This window comes from Mesoplodon densirostris, chromosome 1, assembly GCF_025265405.1.
Source record: "Mesoplodon densirostris isolate mMesDen1 chromosome 1, mMesDen1 primary haplotype, whole genome shotgun sequence".
Classification (NCBI taxonomy): domain Eukaryota; kingdom Metazoa; phylum Chordata; class Mammalia; order Artiodactyla; family Ziphiidae; genus Mesoplodon; species Mesoplodon densirostris.
In genome coordinates this window covers 49,342,894-49,361,419 of record NC_082661.1, presented here as the reverse complement: position 1 = coordinate 49,361,419, position 18,526 = coordinate 49,342,894, and the positions used below count along the sequence as shown (strand labels likewise).

Genomic DNA, 18,526 nt, shown 5'->3' with positions numbered 1-18,526 from the left:
TTCTACAAATTTGTGAATTTTCCTGTTTTCCTTTTCCTTGATTTCTAGCTTCATTCCATTGTGGTCAGTGAAGATACTTTGTATGATTTCAGTCTTTTTAAATTTATTGAGACTTGTTCTGTGGCCTAACATATGATCTATCCTGGAGCATGTTCCACATGTACTTTAGAAAGATAATGTATTCTGAATTTTTGGAGGGAGTATTCTATATATTTCTGTTATGTCTAGTTGGTTTATAGTGTTGTTCACATTCTCTATTTCTTTATTGATCTTTTGTTTAATTATTTTGTCAATTAATGAAAGTCAGTTATAGAAGTTTTCAACTATTATTGTGTAACTGTCTGCTTGTCCCTTTAATTATGTCAGTTTGTGATTCAGGTGTTTTGGGACTTTGTTGTTATGTATGTGTATGTTTACAGTTGCTTTATCTTCTTGATGTATTGACCCTTTTATCAATATGTACTTTGCTTCTTTGCCTCTTGTAACAACTTTTGACTTACAGTCTGTTTTGTTTGATACTAGTATAGCTGTTCCATCTCTCTTTTGGTTTCTATTTGCATGAAATATCTTTTTCCATTCTTTCAACTTGTTTATGCCTTTGTATCTAAAGTGAGTCTCTTGTTTACATAGCCTACAGTAGAATCATGTTTCTTTTATCCTTTCTACCATTCTCTGATTTTAGTTGGAGAGTTTAATCCATCTACATATAAAGTAATTAATGATAAGGAAGAAGTTAACTTCTGCCATGTGCTATTTGTTTTCTATATGTCATATCTTTTTGTTCCTCGGTTCCTTCATTCCTGCCTTTTTTGTGTTCAATTGCTTTTTTTACAGTGTACTGTTTAATTCTTTTCTCATTTCCTTTTCTGTATATTTTTCAGTTATTTTCTTAAAAGTTACCTTGGGGGTTACAGTTAACCTCTTCAACTTATAACAATCTGTTTTGAATTATTACCACCTTAGCATCAACAGTATACAAAAACTCTGCTTCTATACAACCTGTCCTTACCCATTTATGTTGCTGTTATCACAAATTACATATTTATATATTGGGTTCCTGTTAAGGTAGATTTATAGTTGCTTAATGCATTTGTCTTTTAAGTCATATTGGGAAAAAAATAGGAGTTAAAAACCCAAAATACAATAATACTGACCTTTGTATTTACCTACATAATTACCTTTACCAGTATTCTTTATTTCTTTATATGACTTCAAGTTACTGTCTAGTGTCCTTTTATTTTCACCTGAAAGATTCCCTTTCGCATTTCTTATAGGGCAGGTATACTAGGAACAAACTCCCTTAGCTTTTATTTATCCCAAAATGTCTTAATTTTTCCTTCACTTTTGAAAGGTATTTTTGCTGGATATAGAATTTTTGTTTGGCATTTTTTTTCTTTCAGCACTTTATATGTGCCATTTCACTGTCTTTTAGCCTCCATGATTTCTTTTGAGAAACCATCTGTTAATGTCATTGAGAATCTCTTGTAATTGACAGGTTGCTTCTCTTTTGGTGCTCTCAAGATTGTATGTCTTTTGGTGGTTTCAGTTTAATGATTGTCAGTGCAGATTTATTTGCTTTTTATCCTTTTGGGGTTCATTGAACAGTTTGAACTTGTAGATTCATGTCCTTCATTAAATTTGGACGTTTTCAGTCATTATTTTTTCAAGTATTCTTTCTGCCCTTTTTTCTCTCTTCTCTCCTTTTGGGATTCCCATTATGTGTTTGTTGGTATGCTTGATGGTATGCCGTGTCTTGTTTTCCTCAACTTTGATGTTTCGTTCCAGGCAGAGTAAGTTATTTATTTGGCTTACAATGGTTTCAAGAAATGCTGTCTGTCTATCCCTGGACTGGGGTCCAGTACTAAGAATGCAGGCTGCTTTCTTCAAGGACCCCCACCCACCCAGCCAGCCAGGGAGATGGGTAGGGCAAGGGCTAATAAAAACACCACCCATAAATATTTTCTGTTGTTTTTAAGTTGTTTTTTTCTCGATTCTGTGTTCACTTGTTTGTTGTAAACCTTTGACTATTTTCACATTTCTGAAAAAGTTTATTCTGATCTTCTGTGGAGCTATCTGCTTCTTTGCCATTTTTGCTGACATCACTGCCTTTCATCATATTCTTGTGGCGATATATTTCACTGATTTATATAGATTAATATAAGGTTATTTTTGTTCTTAAATGAAGCAGTATATAAAATATCCTGCTTTTATTACCAGTTACATAAAATTAAGTATTCACCAGTGTTGTGTTTCTTGTATATTCTGAAATACTTTATATTTTTGTACTCTGTTTTTTAACTACTTTATTGCCATATAATTCACATACCATACAATTTACCCATTTAAAGTGTACAATTCAGTGTTATTTATTATATTCAGAGGTTGTATAACCATGACCACAGTCTAATTTTAGAACATATTTGTCCCCCTTGAAGAAATCCTGTACCCATTAGCCTTCAATTTCCATTCTTCCCTGACCCCTTTAACCTCAGCCCTGACAACCACTAATCTACTTTCTGTCTCCATATATTTGCCTATCCTGGACATTTCATATAAATAGAATTATGTAATATGTGGTCTTTTGTGGCTGGCTTCTCTTACCTATCATAATGTTTTCAAGATTCATCCACATATGTATCACATATAAGGTATCAGTATTTAATTTCCTTTTATTGCCAAATAACATTTCACTATATGGATCTACCACATTTTGTTTATACATTCATCACTTAAGGGACTGTCACTTAAGGGATTATTACCATTGTCTATCATGAGTAATGCTGACATGAACATTTGTGTACAAGTTTTTGTGTGGGTCTGTGTTTTTGTATTTTAGTTTTAATTCTAGCTTATTCTTTGAAAGTGTTGCATCTAATTTGAAAGGAATTTCTTGAAAAATTATTTAATTCAGTGGAATTATATCTTCATTCTATGCTACCTTGTATCAAATAGCCTAACTCAAAAAAAGGAAATAAATACATAGTTTGTGCTCAAGTTAACTATTTTAAACTAATTATGTATCTGAGATATTCAGGCTTATCTTTAGTTATCATTCTAATTGAATTGCTTTGTATAATATACAAAGCAATTATACAGATATACTGCTATAATATTATATGTAAATGCTATCTTTAAGCAACATAAGAGAAATCTCTTTAGATGGGAGAGTACATTACTTTCCTCATCCCATACTCTATATTGTTACAGGCAAGTGAGTTAGACTTCTAGGTTTTGTTTTTGTTAACTTTGTCCTATGGATCAGGAAAGTAATCTGCAACCATGGACGTTAATTTGATTATAGTAAAGTAACATCTTCCAAATAGAAAATTTTCAAATTAATGACGGTAGCGGGTGGGTAAAACAGACATATAGATCAAATGACAGAAGATTGAAAACAAAAGAAACAGTAAGAAGCAAAAAAGGAAACATTAAATTACAGAAGACCAATATATAGCATAATTTGTAGATGCGATTACCTCTTCATTAAAAGGTCAGATTTTGACCTACACACAAACCCACCACCAACATGTATATGTTTCTATAATTCAGACAGTTGTAGCTAACTCCCAAAGGCTGAGAGCAAAGGCTTTGGCAAAGATGTACTGGGAGAATACAGATGTGAAAACAAGGATATCTCTGTTTAATGAGGTGAAGTTGAATACTGTTATAAACCGTCATTTTGTAAAGATAAAGAGTATAATACACTTATTCGGATAAATAACTGTGAAGAACTTTATACGTGGAGTAGTGTTGCAGTATGCCAAGCTTAAAACTGTAGAAAATAGAAGAACTGCACGAACACAATGATAGTTATTGGGATGTTCTAACATACTCCATTAGTATAGACAGATAAAGTGTTTAAAGTACAACTATAGAAAATTTACACAGTAAATTTGAGCTAATTAGAGACATATTGGGGTCTTTTACTATGACGAAAAATATGCCTTTATCTTAGATCAGGCTGTTTGGGAAACAAACTCAAGGATGGAGATATATTGACATGTAAGAAGTTTAATGGGGAGTGCCCTCAGGATCAACATCTGTGGGGAGTAAAGGAAGTAAAAAATAGACATAGGGGAAAAATTGGATGCAATCACTCTAGAGGCCTCAACTGGTGACTCAAGCAGACCTTGGTCTTGGAGAGCAGACTTTGGAAAAAGTGGCTCTCTGTGGCTGAGGGCATTTCCTGGAGAGAGATTTGCTGAAAACTGTCAGTAGTCAACACTGCCAGCCCCTGGAAGAATGAGTGCCTCAGTCCTAAACCCAGGCTCAGAGCAGGTATCACAGCAGCCACCATAGGCCACCCCTGGTGCCATTTGTTCCTACTTCTTTCATACGGTAAGCTCTGGAAACTGTTTTTCCAGGATTTTATTTGATGTCCGTTTCTTGAGCAAGTTCCAAGAAGTGTAATGGGAGAAACCATAGCACCCATTTCTGTAGCTGGTCTTGAGGCCACAATTGATACTCACCTCTGTGCTCTACTTCGAAATTCCCCTTCCCCTTACCTACCCTCTCTGCTTGTCTGAGATTACTTGCTTGATAAAATAACCTGAGCTTTTGTCCTTTAGGGGTTCAGTACAAGTCAGGATGGGGGATGGAGTTCTACATATTTGCTCAGAGATCCAAGCTAAGCTGTATAAGCCTCCAGCATCTAGATAGTTGCTGGTCCCTGTGTCAGGGGAAGAAAAAGCTGGGTGGAATGTCCTGGGTCTAAGGCCATGGGCAGAACTAGTCATAAGGACCTGCCTTATTGTAAGGGAACTGGGAAGTGGGGGGAGGCAGACTTCAGAATGGTCTGTGCCATTCTGCTCTGCTTATCAAGCATTCCTTTGCTTCCTTTATTCCACACCTAGTACCTAGTCACCCCCTCCTTAGGGAAGATAATCCAGAGTCCTAGCCTATCAAGGCATTTAGTGCTAAGTGATACATAGTAATCTCTACATTAATCCAGATATTTCTCCTTTTGGTCCAGAAATATTAGAACTAAAATGACCAAATTATCTGGTCACTTGCATCTCCTCCCCCTCCCCCCATTCTCTAGATATGGTGGTCAAACAGGGTCAGGGTAACTACAATAAACAATCCCATTTGGGAAGTTGAAAAATGCAGTCGTTATTTATTTGTAATTTGTAATTCTGTTGTGTAGACATTGTTAGCGTCCTTTTGCCCTTGTGGTGGGGAAGACTACTCGTTGATTAGGCCCTGAATCTGATCTCTGCAAGGAGCACTCTGTCCACTCTTCTCTGTGGTACCTGGCTCCACCCTGTGGAGAGTCTGTTCTGCTAGCCTTCTTGAGTATATCTGAAGTGGGTATTGGAAAGTGTGTTCTCATTGGGGGCTGCCCCTGTTTCACAAGTTCCTATCTGTTAAAGATTGGAGGCCCAAGTGTCACTTTAAGACAGTCCTTAACCTGGACACTGTTGACATTTTGGATGAATAATTCTTTCTTTTGAGGGGCTCTCCTGTACATTGTAGAAAGTTTAGCAGCATTCCTGGCCTTTACCCATGAGATGCCAGTAGTACTCCCCAGTTGTGACAACCAAAAATGCCTTTAGACATTGCCAGATATCCCCTGGGAACAAAATTGCCCTGATTTGAGAACCATTGTTTTAAGGCTAGAACAGTCACAGGCTTAAGGAGTTCTTTTTTTTTTAAATGGTACATCTCTCTTAGAAACTCAGGAGACTTCTTATCTTTTTAATTACAGTTCTTTTCAAAGCACATCTGGTAGCTCACTGGCTCTATATTCTTGGACTTAATGTCTACCTTTATGTTTTCAGGCCTCTGTTGGCAAGTCTGAGGTATTTTCATCAGTTGAAAGATTTTTCAGGTCTTCTTCCATCAAAGGCTTTCAGAATTGTTATGTGAAAATGGTGCATTAGAAACAAATTCAAGATATCAGTGGCTCACAACATTTATTTCTTGCTCAGGGGTCTGCAGGTTGGCTGTGTGGCACTGCTCCAGATCATGGGATCAGGTTCAGGGTTTGTTTCATGTCCAGGTTTTAGCATCCAGGCTGAAGGAGTGCCTCCCTGGGGCCCATCCTTTTCTCATGGTGAAAGAAGGGCAAGAGCCAAGCTAAATCAATCAAGCACATCTAAAACTTCTCTTCAGATTTGATGAACATCACATTTCCTCACAGTCCATTGGCCAGAATTAGTGTAGGCCCATCAATAAGGTGAAGAAGTATATTGGGTTAGGAGGCAGAGATATTTGCTGAGCAACCCACCATTTTTTCTTTTTTCTTTTTTTTTTCTTTTTGAAAGGTCTAGTAGCATTTAGCTTTCCCAGAATGGCAAGGCCTTGAAATTCTAGATTCTCTGTTCCCTTTTATTTCTTCTTGTGAAGTGGCCAGTTCTTTGATTTGTAGCCAATAGCCACCTATACCCACTACTAAAGTTTTGCTTTTCAATCTCCTTCTAGAGCAGGGGTCAGCAGACTTTTTCTGTAAAGGCAAGGCCAGATAGTATATATCTTAGGTTTTGCAGATGATAAGATACAGTCTCTGTTACAGCTTCTCAACTTTATCATAGTAACACAAAAGCAGCCATAGACAGTAGGTAATGAGAGTGTGACTGTGTTCTGATAAAACTTTCTTCACAAAAACAGGCAGGCATTAATTTGCCAACCCCTGTTCTAGAGCTCAAGTTCATTATGCAAGTGCTGTGCCTTCCAAGTTATTGTAGGTGACAGTGTCATGAAACGTCTTGCTACTCTATAACCTGGATCACCTTTCCAACCTTTGATATTAGTTTCCCTGCTGCCTGCTGCTCAACTACTAAGCTATGATCCTGTGTTTATAATAGTCACACCGTACTCCTGTCATCAATTTCAGTGTTAGTCAGAATAGACTAGTGTAACGGAAAACATTCTTAGGTGTCTCTTTTACTCTAACACTACTACCATAATGCTTCTCACACCAGATGTGAGGTAGTTTTTCCCACACCAAACAGTTCTCAGATTCTCTGGACACCAGCCTGGGTATCCTACAATTTTACTCAATTCAATAGCATCAGATCCTCCAGGTTAAGGGCTCAGTCCCACAAGACTGCCCCAGCTTCAAATGCCAGTCATAATCCCAGGCTATAATTTGGAGGTTCCCACAACCCCCTCCTCAGATTCAGTTAATTTGCTAGAGTGGCTAACAGAACTCAGGAAAACATTTTACTTTCTGGATTACTGGTTTATTACAAAGGACGTAACTCAGGAACAGCCAAATGGAGAGATGCATAAGGCAAAGTATGTGGGAAGGTGCACGGAGATTCCAAGCCCTCTCTGGGTGCACCACTCTCGCAGCACCTCCATGTGTTTACTGGAAGCTCTCTGTACCAGTCCTTTTGGGTTTTTGTGGTGGCTTCATTACATAGGCATGATTGATTAAATCTTTGGCCATTGGAGATTGAACTCAGTCTCTAGCCCCTCTCCCCTCCCGGGTGGTCTGGGGGCCGGTGGGACTGAAAGTTCCAACACTAATTATTTTGTTGGTTCCCTGGCAACCAGCCTTATCCTTTGGGACTTTCCAAAAGTAACCTCATTAAGTCAATTCTGGTGTAGTTGAAAGGTACTTCTTATGAATAACAAAAAGCACTCCTTTCACCTTTATTGCTCTTATCACTTAGGAAATTCCAAGGGTTCTAGGAGCTCTGTGCTAGTAATTGGGACAATGACCAAATATGGTTTTCGTATTATAAATCACAATATCACAACTAGGTTATTAACAAACACTTGAGTTTTCAGTGGCTTAACACAACCAAGGTTTATCTCCCACAGTATGTGTCCAGTACAGGTCCTAGTGGAGTGAGGACTCTGCCATACATAGATGCTCAGCAGCTCAATATCTAGAATGTTACTAGTCACCAAAGCAGGGCAAGAGACAAAAGGATGTTATGCACTGGCCCTTCTATTCTTGATTCCCACTCACGTCCCATTGACTAGAATTAATCACAGGCTGGAAAAATGTGGGAGAGAAGGTGGAATATTGTTAGTCCATTACTTCTGTCACACATTCATACAAGTTCAGTTATTCTTCAGAAGTATAGATAACAATGCAACTTAAACATGTGTAGAAAGGTACATCTTGATATGCAAGGATGAATTTCAGATGATATTCTTTTTGGATAGTTTCTTTTCCTTAACAAGATGTCTATTTTTAAAAAATTGTATTTTGTTCTTGATGTTTCCAAAATAAAGTGTTTAAGGTTGAAATCTTACTTCTAGACTAGAATGCAGTAGTATGAAGAGCCATTAATCATTAACCAACGCTATAGACATTGAAATAGTATCAAGGCTCATAATATTTATTTTTGAACATGCAGTGTTACTTTGCAGAGATATTGTATTTTGGAAATAGTGACAACGTATTTACAGGATAGCAATAATGAAAATTTTCATTTTCTGTTTCAATAAGCCTGTTGATATCTATTTTTAATTTGATAAAACCTATAGATTACATATCACCTAACCCATCCATGATTGCATATCAAAATATGCTAAAGACAGCATACATGCTTCTCTGGATATAGACATTACAAAAGTAATTATTATCTTTCAGGCCAGCTTTATTTTGTGTTACATCAATCACTGGTATTCAATGTATGTGAATCATACTCCTGCTTTCCTTGGTCTCTTGGTTCATAATAGAATTCATGGGAGCTAACATGGGAGCTAACAAGTTCATGGGTTGAACTTGAAGCCATGAGTGTTTATGCTACTGCCTTTTAATGATCATAGCACAGAATTCGTTGAGGTTGGGTTCAGGTGGGAAATTCTTCACAAAGACATTATTTGGTAGCATCAACAGCAAGTAATTTTATGGATTAGTGGCACCAAGACAATGGTGTCCTACCTTAACTAGCAGTCAAAAATTTGTACGATTTCGGGTGGGAAATCAGTGATGGAAGGACTGACTTTGATCCTTTAGAGTTGAACGTCTGCCAGTTTGAAAGGTCAAGTGACACGTGCTTGGGTTGACATAGAATGGCCCATTGTTGGTATATAGTATCTATATAAAGCTTGTTTTGACTTTAAAATGGGATCTTTTAAAAGCTGAAAATTCAGTATACAAGTGCATATAAATGCTAACTTATGATTCTCTCTTACTTTTACTGTAATAGTTCTTACGTGAGCTTTGAGATGCCTTTCCAAATTGCTTTCACACCACTTGATTGAAAGTTTCTAGCTAATCATCATTTCTAGCAAATAAAGCATTACTAACTTCTAATAACTGTATATATTCATAAATTAAAAATGCCATCAAGCTAATTTCTCAGATTTGCCTATTATGATGAATCTGTGCAGTGATAACAATTACAGTGAGAAAAATGAACAGTAACCATGAATTGTTTTATAAGTGATCTCATAACTTGTGGACTGCAAAATATTTGTTTATATCATAGCAGCCATCTTTTTAATTTTTATTTTTGAAGGACTTAAAGCCCAGTAATATAGTAGTAAAATCAGACTGCACTTTGAAGATTCTTGACTTTGGACTGGCCAGGACTGCAGGAACTAGTTTTATGATGACACCTTACGTAGTGACTCGCTACTACAGAGCACCTGAGGTCATCCTAGGGATGGGCTACAAAGAAAACGGTCAGCAAACACTATTTACTTGAAATACTGTTCTGATTTATTTGCTTTTGTTTATCAGATTTCTTATGTAAATACTTAAATTGAAGTGCATAGAGTTAAATGTATCACTGTATGAAATGATGTTTATCAGGAGTTTGAAAGTAACTACAAATTCTGGCATAAACGTTTGGAAAAACTTGGGGCCCCTGTTTATTTAAATACAAATATATAATCATCAACACTAGCATTAGATAAAGAATTTGTTGCCATGGCCCCTGTAACAGAATATATACCATTTTCTTGCTTGTAACTTGAAAATGAGCATTCTAACATGGGCTCAAGAAATCTTAAGTTTGCATTAATGATATTTGCACACATTTCCAATCCCATGACATTAAAGTTAATAGCAGTAGCACTTAGTGCAGACTTTAAGGGCTGCAATAATGCTATTCTGCATAGTTGATGGATAATTAATTTAAGGTTGCCTTTCGGAGAAAACAATGTTTCATCAAAGACCTTGTGTCCAGCCTCAAAGAACTCACATTATTATGTGCAAGTATAGTCACTTTTATGTATCAGCATTAGAATCAAGGTTGAAGAACATTATCAGGCATGTAGTTCATGAATTTAAAAAAATTTTATGCATAAACATACATATATTTATACTTAAGAAATTTTGTTTATTAATCTCAGTCATTTAAGAGATGAATAAGTCTACACAGGATTTTATTGACTTAAACTATAACTTTTTAAATGTGGTAACTTAATCCAACATACTTACTAGAATAGGACCTAGACATTTTTTCTAGCAAAGAATCTGAAGCAGCAGTTCACTTTGAATCAGGAAACTGTATTCTGGGACTCTTTTTTATAAAAGATAACATTGAACTGAGGATTTTAGCTTAATTTTCTTTTCTGAGCTCATTAAAAACACTTTAAATATTTACTACTATTCTTTTGTTCTTAAATAAACATGTTGTTCTGTTGTCTTACTCTTTATCTAAAATTGCCTTATACCCTATAAAATCCAGTGAGTTAGATTTAGTATTAGACTCTTTTTTTTTTTTTTTTTTTTTTTGAGAATCTTTGCTTTAAGTGACTGGCATGAAGATTGTTTTTGTATTAGCTGTAAAACCATTGATTGTCACAGATAATGTATAATGTGGCACTCTGTCCTATAATTGTGATCTTGGGAGCTCCCTACCAGAAATTAGCACCAAGAAAAACTGTCATGTAAAGAATTGACATGATTTCCTTTCTTAGATAAGAATTATATAGATCTACCTTATTGCCTTTTTTGGGGGGGGGGCCAGGAAACTGAGTCAAATGTAATGCTTAATTATGATAACTACATTAGCCAGCAAGGTTAAACATAAGAACTTCTGCCTTTTAGTAACACCTTTCACCCACCCCCACCTGTTTTAACAACTTTATTTTATACATCTTTTATTGAAAGCCGGCTCAAAGCTTTTTGGAAAGTGTGAGATAATGGAATATATTTAAACTGCCAAATAGACTAAGCAGTTAGACCCTGTAAAACTTGTTTTATGTATGAATCAGGCTTATCATATTCTGAGGAAAGTCTTCATTAACTCAGACAATATCTTCTCTCATGCTTGCAGCTTTTGAAATCTGTTTTAAGATGTTTTTCTTAAGATTATGTACATAAGTAGTGTCCTGAATATTTAACTAAAGCTTGCTATTCTCTATAAAGTCCACAGGGAAAAATTATTTTAATAGATTTTTGCCAAAAAATGAAAACCCTGGAAAAAATTTTTCTCTGAACTGATTTATGAATGTTAACTTTTCCTCTAAAATTTTATCCTTGAAAGTTGAACTATGCCATAAACATAAAAAGAATTGTATGTATTTTAATGTGAAATTTTAGAGAAACTTTAGTTCCACAGGATTTCTAAAATTTGTTCCTAATCTAGCTCCTAAAATTCTGTAATGAACTGGCAGTCTCCTTATGAGTGTATTAGAAAGTACTGACTTTAAGTTCCCAAGTCCTCCTGTATTGGTAAAGGGTATATTTCTAACATCTATTCCTGCCCTTTTCTTCTTTTGCTATTAGAGAATTGGGGCCTTCAAACTTCAAAAACAAATGCAAGTTTCTAAAGCTTTCCTTTCAAATTGCTCATTCCCCTCTTGTATTAAACTGCAAGCACCTACTCTTTTTGTCTGATTTTCAAACCCAAAGATATAAAATGTCAGGGTATGTGCTTAGTTTTAATGAAACTGGTGGAGGTCCTCAAATTGCCCATTTCTATGTCTAGCAGATTCTTTTCAGTATTGACTAGAGCTCTCATTTAAAGTTGACAAGGGTCATGGGACTTCCCTGGTGGTCCAGTGGTTAAGACTCCGCATTTCAACTGCAGGGGGCACGGGTTTGATCCTGGTCGGGGAACTAAGATCCTGCATGCTGCGTGGCCAACAAAAAAAAAGAAAAAAATTAAAGTTGCAAGGGTCAGTAAGTCCACTAGGAAACTCTGTAGATAATAAATCTGTGGGAACTTTCAAACTGTATTCAGCCAAAACCAACTTCTTAAACCAAAAGCGTTTTGGTTCTATGGGTTTAAAACACTTTAGGTGGAAAACATGAAATATGATTCTCTTACTAAGTTTTCTTGATTGATTATTTGTTCGTTCTCTATGCACTTGTTCCTTTTGGGATAGTAGAGTAAATGCAGCATGGTGTTGCCAAGGAGAAAAATGACCTTCAATTCAGAGTAAACATAGCACCTCTCAGAATGAATTTATTAACTCCAACTTGAAAATTTCTGAAGAGCTTTAAATTAACTTTTTAACTGTAATTATTCATAGAAACATTGTTTCTGTTAAGTATTTTAATATACCAGATTATTTCTGCTCATGCTTTTTTCTTTTATTTGACTTAAAGAGAGAGTATAATGCACAGTTGAACCTCAAAATAGTATAAAGATTTTATTTTTTAAATTTTGCTACCTTGTGTACATTTTCAGCCTTACTTATAAGATTTGTGTTTGGTTCTTTTTCATATTTTATAAATAAATTTTCAGGGGCAAAATGTGTAGGTTTTTTAAATTATGTGATTTCTGTGCATAGCTCTCACTTTAAATTAGATATGTAGTTAAAACGCCACACTTCACACTTGCTTTTGTGAATCAAAGCCTTTTGACAAATATTTTGTGTTTTAAATTATTCCATTAGCTAAAATTAAAATCACTTTTTTCTTTTGGTGATGTTTTGCAGTTTTTATATAATGCAGTCATATTATGCTTCTTTGATTTTAACGACCTTTTGCTTTGCTTTTCCTTCTTTTGTGCTGCAAACATATAGTGGATTTATGGTCTGTGGGGTGCATTATGGGAGAAATGGTTTGCCACAAAATCCTCTTTCCAGGAAGGGACTGTATCCTTGTGCTGCTGCAGCAGTTTAATTAGTTAGGTGATGAACTTCCTTATGTTCTCTAATGAAAATGAATATAGTGTACATTCATACATGTGGGTTTTTTTAAACAGACGTAAAGTTTGTGGCTGTTATAGTTCAAAAATTGTTGAGATACAAAGCTGAAATGTTTGTAGGCTGCATCTGGCAGTAGGAAATACAGTCTCTGCTGGTAGTTAGAGCACATTCACTGTCACTCATTTTTATTTTATACTGCTTTCTATAATTTTGAAGTATACATGGTGTGTGTGATTTTTTTTTAATGTTTATATATATTTTTTTATTTTAACCAAAATCTTTATGTTAATGTCATTGCATTTTGTTTTCAGTTGACATTTGGTCAGTTGGGTGCATCATGGGAGAAATGATCAAAGGTGGTGTTTTGTTCCCAGGTACTGATCGTATCCTTATCTTTGGCCTAAAATGTAGTTTCTAAAGGTCAAAATGTATGACAGCACTTCAGCTTGGTCAGGTATAATGTATTTTGTCTCTCCCTAATAAGAAAGTATTGTTAAATTACTCTTTCAAAATACCACCTGCTATTTGACTTAGACTTTCCTTTCCCTAATTTATTTGTTGTTTCATATGTTAATTCTGAAAACTGCTCAGGTTAATTATCCGCAATTATTTGCTGGCTTTGAGTTGATTTATTTAACCTAAATCAAAAGTCATGGCTTGTATTAAATTTTCTAATAATTATACACTTGAGTAAGTCTAGAAGTACTTAAGACATAATGAATTTTGGAATTGTCTGTTGCTTCTGGTCATCCTTTTGTTTTGTCCTCCCCACTTCCTTTTTTGTTAATGTGCTGTGTGTGTTATGTCTTTTGGTTATTGTCTCATTACTCAACATAACACACTGATCTTTTCATCTGAGAATTTCAGCAGTAATAATTTTACATGGTGATGAGTAGATTTGGGTCATGATTTTTTTTCATCTGACTGACTACTAATCTTTATAATAACAGTGATCTGTTATGTGTCTATCAGCTAGTGAAACTTAGAATTGTTTTAGGAAGAGGAATGGGAAAAATCGTATTCACTGGGTTACAATAGGAAAGTTTTAGGTCTTAGTCCACGGGGAGGAGTTTGAGGTGTAAACGCTAAAGATTGGAAGGAAAGAAACCAGAGAATTCTAACCTTACACCTTAACCAAAATACTGAGTCATTTTCTTAAATTCCAGAGCTTTAAAAAAATTTTATTAACATAAGCTGAACAAAGAATGGCAAAAGGAAATGCCATCATTTTTATTGCTACTGGTTTTCTGTTAGTGTAGAAAACTCAAAAAATGCAGGACATGTAATAAGAAATATTTCCTATCTTCTCGGAAATGCATTCACATTTTCTGATAAGCTGGAAGGAAAGGCAAATTTTGTATTCTAAAATTATGTGCAGTTTACATTTAGAGTCCTTATGGGTAGTAATTGTCATTTTTCTTTGAGCCACTTATTTATATTTAGAATTTGTGTATTTAGAATTTAAGAATTTAGAATTTAAGCTTCCATTTTTATGATAAAGTTAGTATTAGTAGACACACACATGCACATAATAAATAAGGTTAACAAAGCTTGTTTACTGATCCTTTTTGTCCACCTACAATCATTGCCTTTTGCAAGGTGGCTGTAAGATTTATAACTGCCACATTCTTTCTTAGTATTTTTTAATTGCCATTTTCTTATTTTAATATGGATATGACTAATATGTTGAACATTAGATACACAGTATTTTTTCTTAGCTACTTGATATTAGATATTGATCAGTGGAATAAAGTTATTGAACAGCTTGGAACACCATGTCCTGAATTCATGAAGAAACTACAACCAACAGTAAGGACTTATGTTGAAAACAGACCTAAATATGCTGGATATAGCTTTGAGAAACTCTTCCCTGATGTACTTTTCCCAGCTGACTCGGAACACAACAAACTTAAAGGTACTTTTTATAAACATATATCTTTAATTCCATTGTGGGTAGGTGGGTGGTTGTGGAGGGGGTTTATGAGGGTGTATTCATATTCTCATGGGACATAACATTGTCTCTGGGTAATGGAACAGTGTGAAGTTTTAGTTCTCTTTAGTTATTTTTTTGTGACTTTATATTTTTTAATCATATGTATGACCTAATTTTATAGTAAATCTATTCTGTTTAAAACATTTTTTAATAAATGATAATTTCAAGTTTCTGAAATTTATTGATAATTTTAAAGCTTTTATGAGATATGTGTACATTAACATCTCATTATTTTTGCAGCCAGTCAGGCAAGGGATTTGTTATCCAAAATGCTGGTAATTGATGCATCTAAAAGGATTTCTGTAGATGAAGCTCTCCAGCACCCATATATCAACGTCTGGTATGATCCTTCTGAAGCAGAAGCTGTAAGTTCTTTTCTTTAATGTTTGAAGACTATATTGTACTCTTAGAGTTAGAGTTAAAGTTAGGTTTGGAGGATATTTTTTAATTTTAAATAAAAATATAAATAAATGATGATGGTGTTTTTCTGTTTTTGCATGAAAAGTTTCTTAAGAGAATGAACATATCCAAGTACCTCCTACACAAAATAAAGTTCCCCCCCACTGTTTCTTGCCTTTTTGCCGTGATACCTTGTATGCTGAGCTAGAATGTTGAGCACTTTGGGAAAACATCTTATCTTAGTTGTAAACAAATTATTGTATCCAAAGCCAACCACAATTCTATGATATAAATAAAATGTGACAATTTCAAAAACAGGAAGAAAAGAAAAAGACGGTTAAACATCTTTTTTCCGGTCACTGTTCTGTCTACACGAGATCAGTGTTGATCATTGATCAATCTTGGCCTAATGATGTATTTTTCCAAGCCTTCTGTCTGGCTAACATTTCAAATAATTATAAAGAATTTATATACCCCCAATAAACTGACTCAATTATTGTTCCCTTGTTTTTCAGCCACCACCAAAGATACCTGACAAGCAGTTAGATGAAAGAGAACACACAATAGAAGAGTGGAAAGGTAACATTCACCAGATTCTTTAAGATGAAGCTGAAAGAGCTCTGGCTTTCTATGTTGATTTATTCATCATTTTAGGGAAGTGAAAGATATTTTCTATTATTCGTAACTGATATTTAATAATATGATTTAATATTTTTACAAAAGTAGAGAGTATGTCTCCTTCCCTCACTGACTTAATCCTAATGTCTTTGTTCCCCACCCCAGACAAAGACACATTTGTGCTTTCTGGAACTTTTATGTGCTTCCATAGTCTACAAAAATACAAACTTGTGTGTTTAATGTTTCCCCCTTCTCCTCTCCCACCCTGTTTTAGTCACATATGGTTGTATACAGTGCACACTTGCTTTGTTGATATAATCGTATATTTTAGAGATTATTCTCTCTTGCTCCATATACCTGGCTCATTTGGTTTAATAGCCGGTTAGTGATCTGCTGTTCGGCTGTGTCACAGGGTTCTGTATCTAACAACCATTTGAAGAGCATTTAAGTTGTATCTAGTCTGTTGTTAGAAACAACTCTGCAGTGTTCTTGTGCACATCTGAGAACATGCCTGTAAGAAAAATCCTACAAGGAGATTCACTGGGCCAAAGGATATTTTTCAGTTATTTCCGATTACTCTCCAAAGAAATTGTTGCAGTTTACACTTCCATCAGCATTTTATGGGAATGTCTCTTTTACCCCCACCCTCACCAGCAGAGTGAGTTAATTTTTAATCTTTGCATATCTAATAGTTTTATTTTATTTTTTTACTTTGGTTGAACATTAATAATGCTTTGAAAGTCCTGGCAATGTTAAAATATTTCTTTCTTTAAAAGATTCTCTGGGACAGTTCGGCCAGGTAACTTTTAGATCCTGCTTGCCTCCATTTATATTGTTGTCATTTGATATTTCGACCACTTTTGTAACTACATGACTTTGGACAAGTCACTTAAAATCAGGTAGACAGAAGACATGTTATTAATAGCTAAGAACCTAAATACTTGGAAGGCAAAAATATAAATCGGAGCACGTAATCCATCTACAGATTTATTTGGGAGGAATGAATTTGATTCTTTCTTCTTAGGAATAACCAGAAATTAGTTTTCGCCAAGTTGACTTTGGGAGACATATAGTTAGACTCTGTAGAGCCCACCAGAATGATAGAATTGGGTAGAACCTAGTGCATCTATATATGTAATATACAGGAGTATAGAAACTATAGATCAGAGTATGTATTAAAGTATCTAACCTGATATTTTTCTATATCATTACATTTACAATAAACATTTTTGGTATTTCATGGAATCTTAATAGGCCACCAATTGTAAAACACACTATTACGTACCACTAAGAAAGAGGAAACAATGCCAGTTGTACTGCACGATTGATTATAGATGCAACCCAGTTTCAAAGATATTAAACTGTGAAAAAAGTGCATCTTAAAATCAGTGAAACATCGTATTTTCATTTGTATATGGTTATATCTGGGATTTTTGATTACTGTAAACATGTTTATCTTTATTCTGTATCTTTTGCTCCTAGCCCCAAATGCCGGTTAGTAATTACCTACAAACTCCCTTTTTCAAGATCTGCTTAAGAATTTTAGCATCATAACAGAAAAATTCATTGCCAAAGCCATAAACTACAGATTGCTTTGTCTAGTTAGTACTCCTGATTAGCTTTGGTTCTTCTGCCTCAGTCCCATTTTACAAAGGGGTATTTTCTCTCTCTTTTTAATCCTCCTATCCGGAATGCTTACCATTCCTTTTTGTTTCTTTAAAGAAAAGCATGTCCCATTCTTTCCTCTATCAAGACTTCCTATTTTTCTTCTTCCCAGCCCAAGTAGGTTACCATCGCAAGCAAACTTAGGCATCTCCAACTCTTGTTCATCCCAACATATCCACTTGTTTTACCTTATTATCAACATGAATGTTGCCATACCCTGTGATCAGAAATCATTTATTGAAAGTTTAATGTAAAGAATTACAGACTCCTTGAAATTCTGTGCAACAATTTTTGTTTATACATTTTTCTCAGAAGAGGGTTCATTGCTTTTATGCAATTCTCAAAGGATTTTATGACCCAGAGAAGATGATGAATAATGGCAATGTTAGCATCCACCAGAAGGTTCTTCTTAGTTCGGCATTCAGACTCATAAGGCACATCACACTTGACATCAGGATCATATAGAAGAATACAGGGCAGGAGGCACGTACGCTGCAAGGCAGGATCTGGTGTTACTCTTCAGTTGGAGTAGTCCTCCCAGCAGTCCACCCACTGTCTAGAAGCCTAGTTAAGGAACAAGATTCTCATGAAGAAATCTTCTTGACAGTCATAGCATGCCATGCTTCAACTCAGAAGGAGTTAAAGTATAGTTACCTGATTCTTTTACTTTAATAAAAATATATTTAGGGCTTCCCTGGTGATGCAGTTGTTGAAAGTCCACCTGCCGATGCTAGGGGGCACGGGTTCATGCCCCAGTCCGGGAAGATCCCACATGCCACAGAGCGGCTGGGCCCGTGAACCATGGCTGCTGAGCCTGCGCGTCCGGAGCCTGTGCTC

General features: G+C 35.3%; 1 protein-coding gene across 4 annotated transcripts in view; it reads left to right on the top strand.

Annotated features, from left to right (window-relative positions):
• The window catches only part of MAPK8 (mitogen-activated protein kinase 8), a 110,395-nt gene that overhangs the window by 85,343 nt on the left and 6,526 nt on the right, over positions 1-18,526 (top strand). For 3 of the 4 annotated variants that reach the window (XM_060103215.1, XM_060103187.1, XM_060103206.1), the window contains 5 exons: positions 9,426-9,591; positions 13,326-13,397; positions 14,747-14,929; positions 15,248-15,372; positions 15,922-15,985. In XM_060103215.1, coding sequence (XP_059959198.1) covers positions 9,426-9,591; positions 13,326-13,397; positions 14,747-14,929; positions 15,248-15,372; positions 15,922-15,985 — 610 coding nt within the window. Of the gene's footprint in view, positions 1-9,425; positions 9,592-12,888; positions 12,961-13,325; positions 13,398-14,746; positions 14,930-15,247; positions 15,373-15,921; positions 15,986-18,526 lie in introns of all 4 variants that reach the window. The other variant, XM_060103197.1, reaches the window with a different exon arrangement.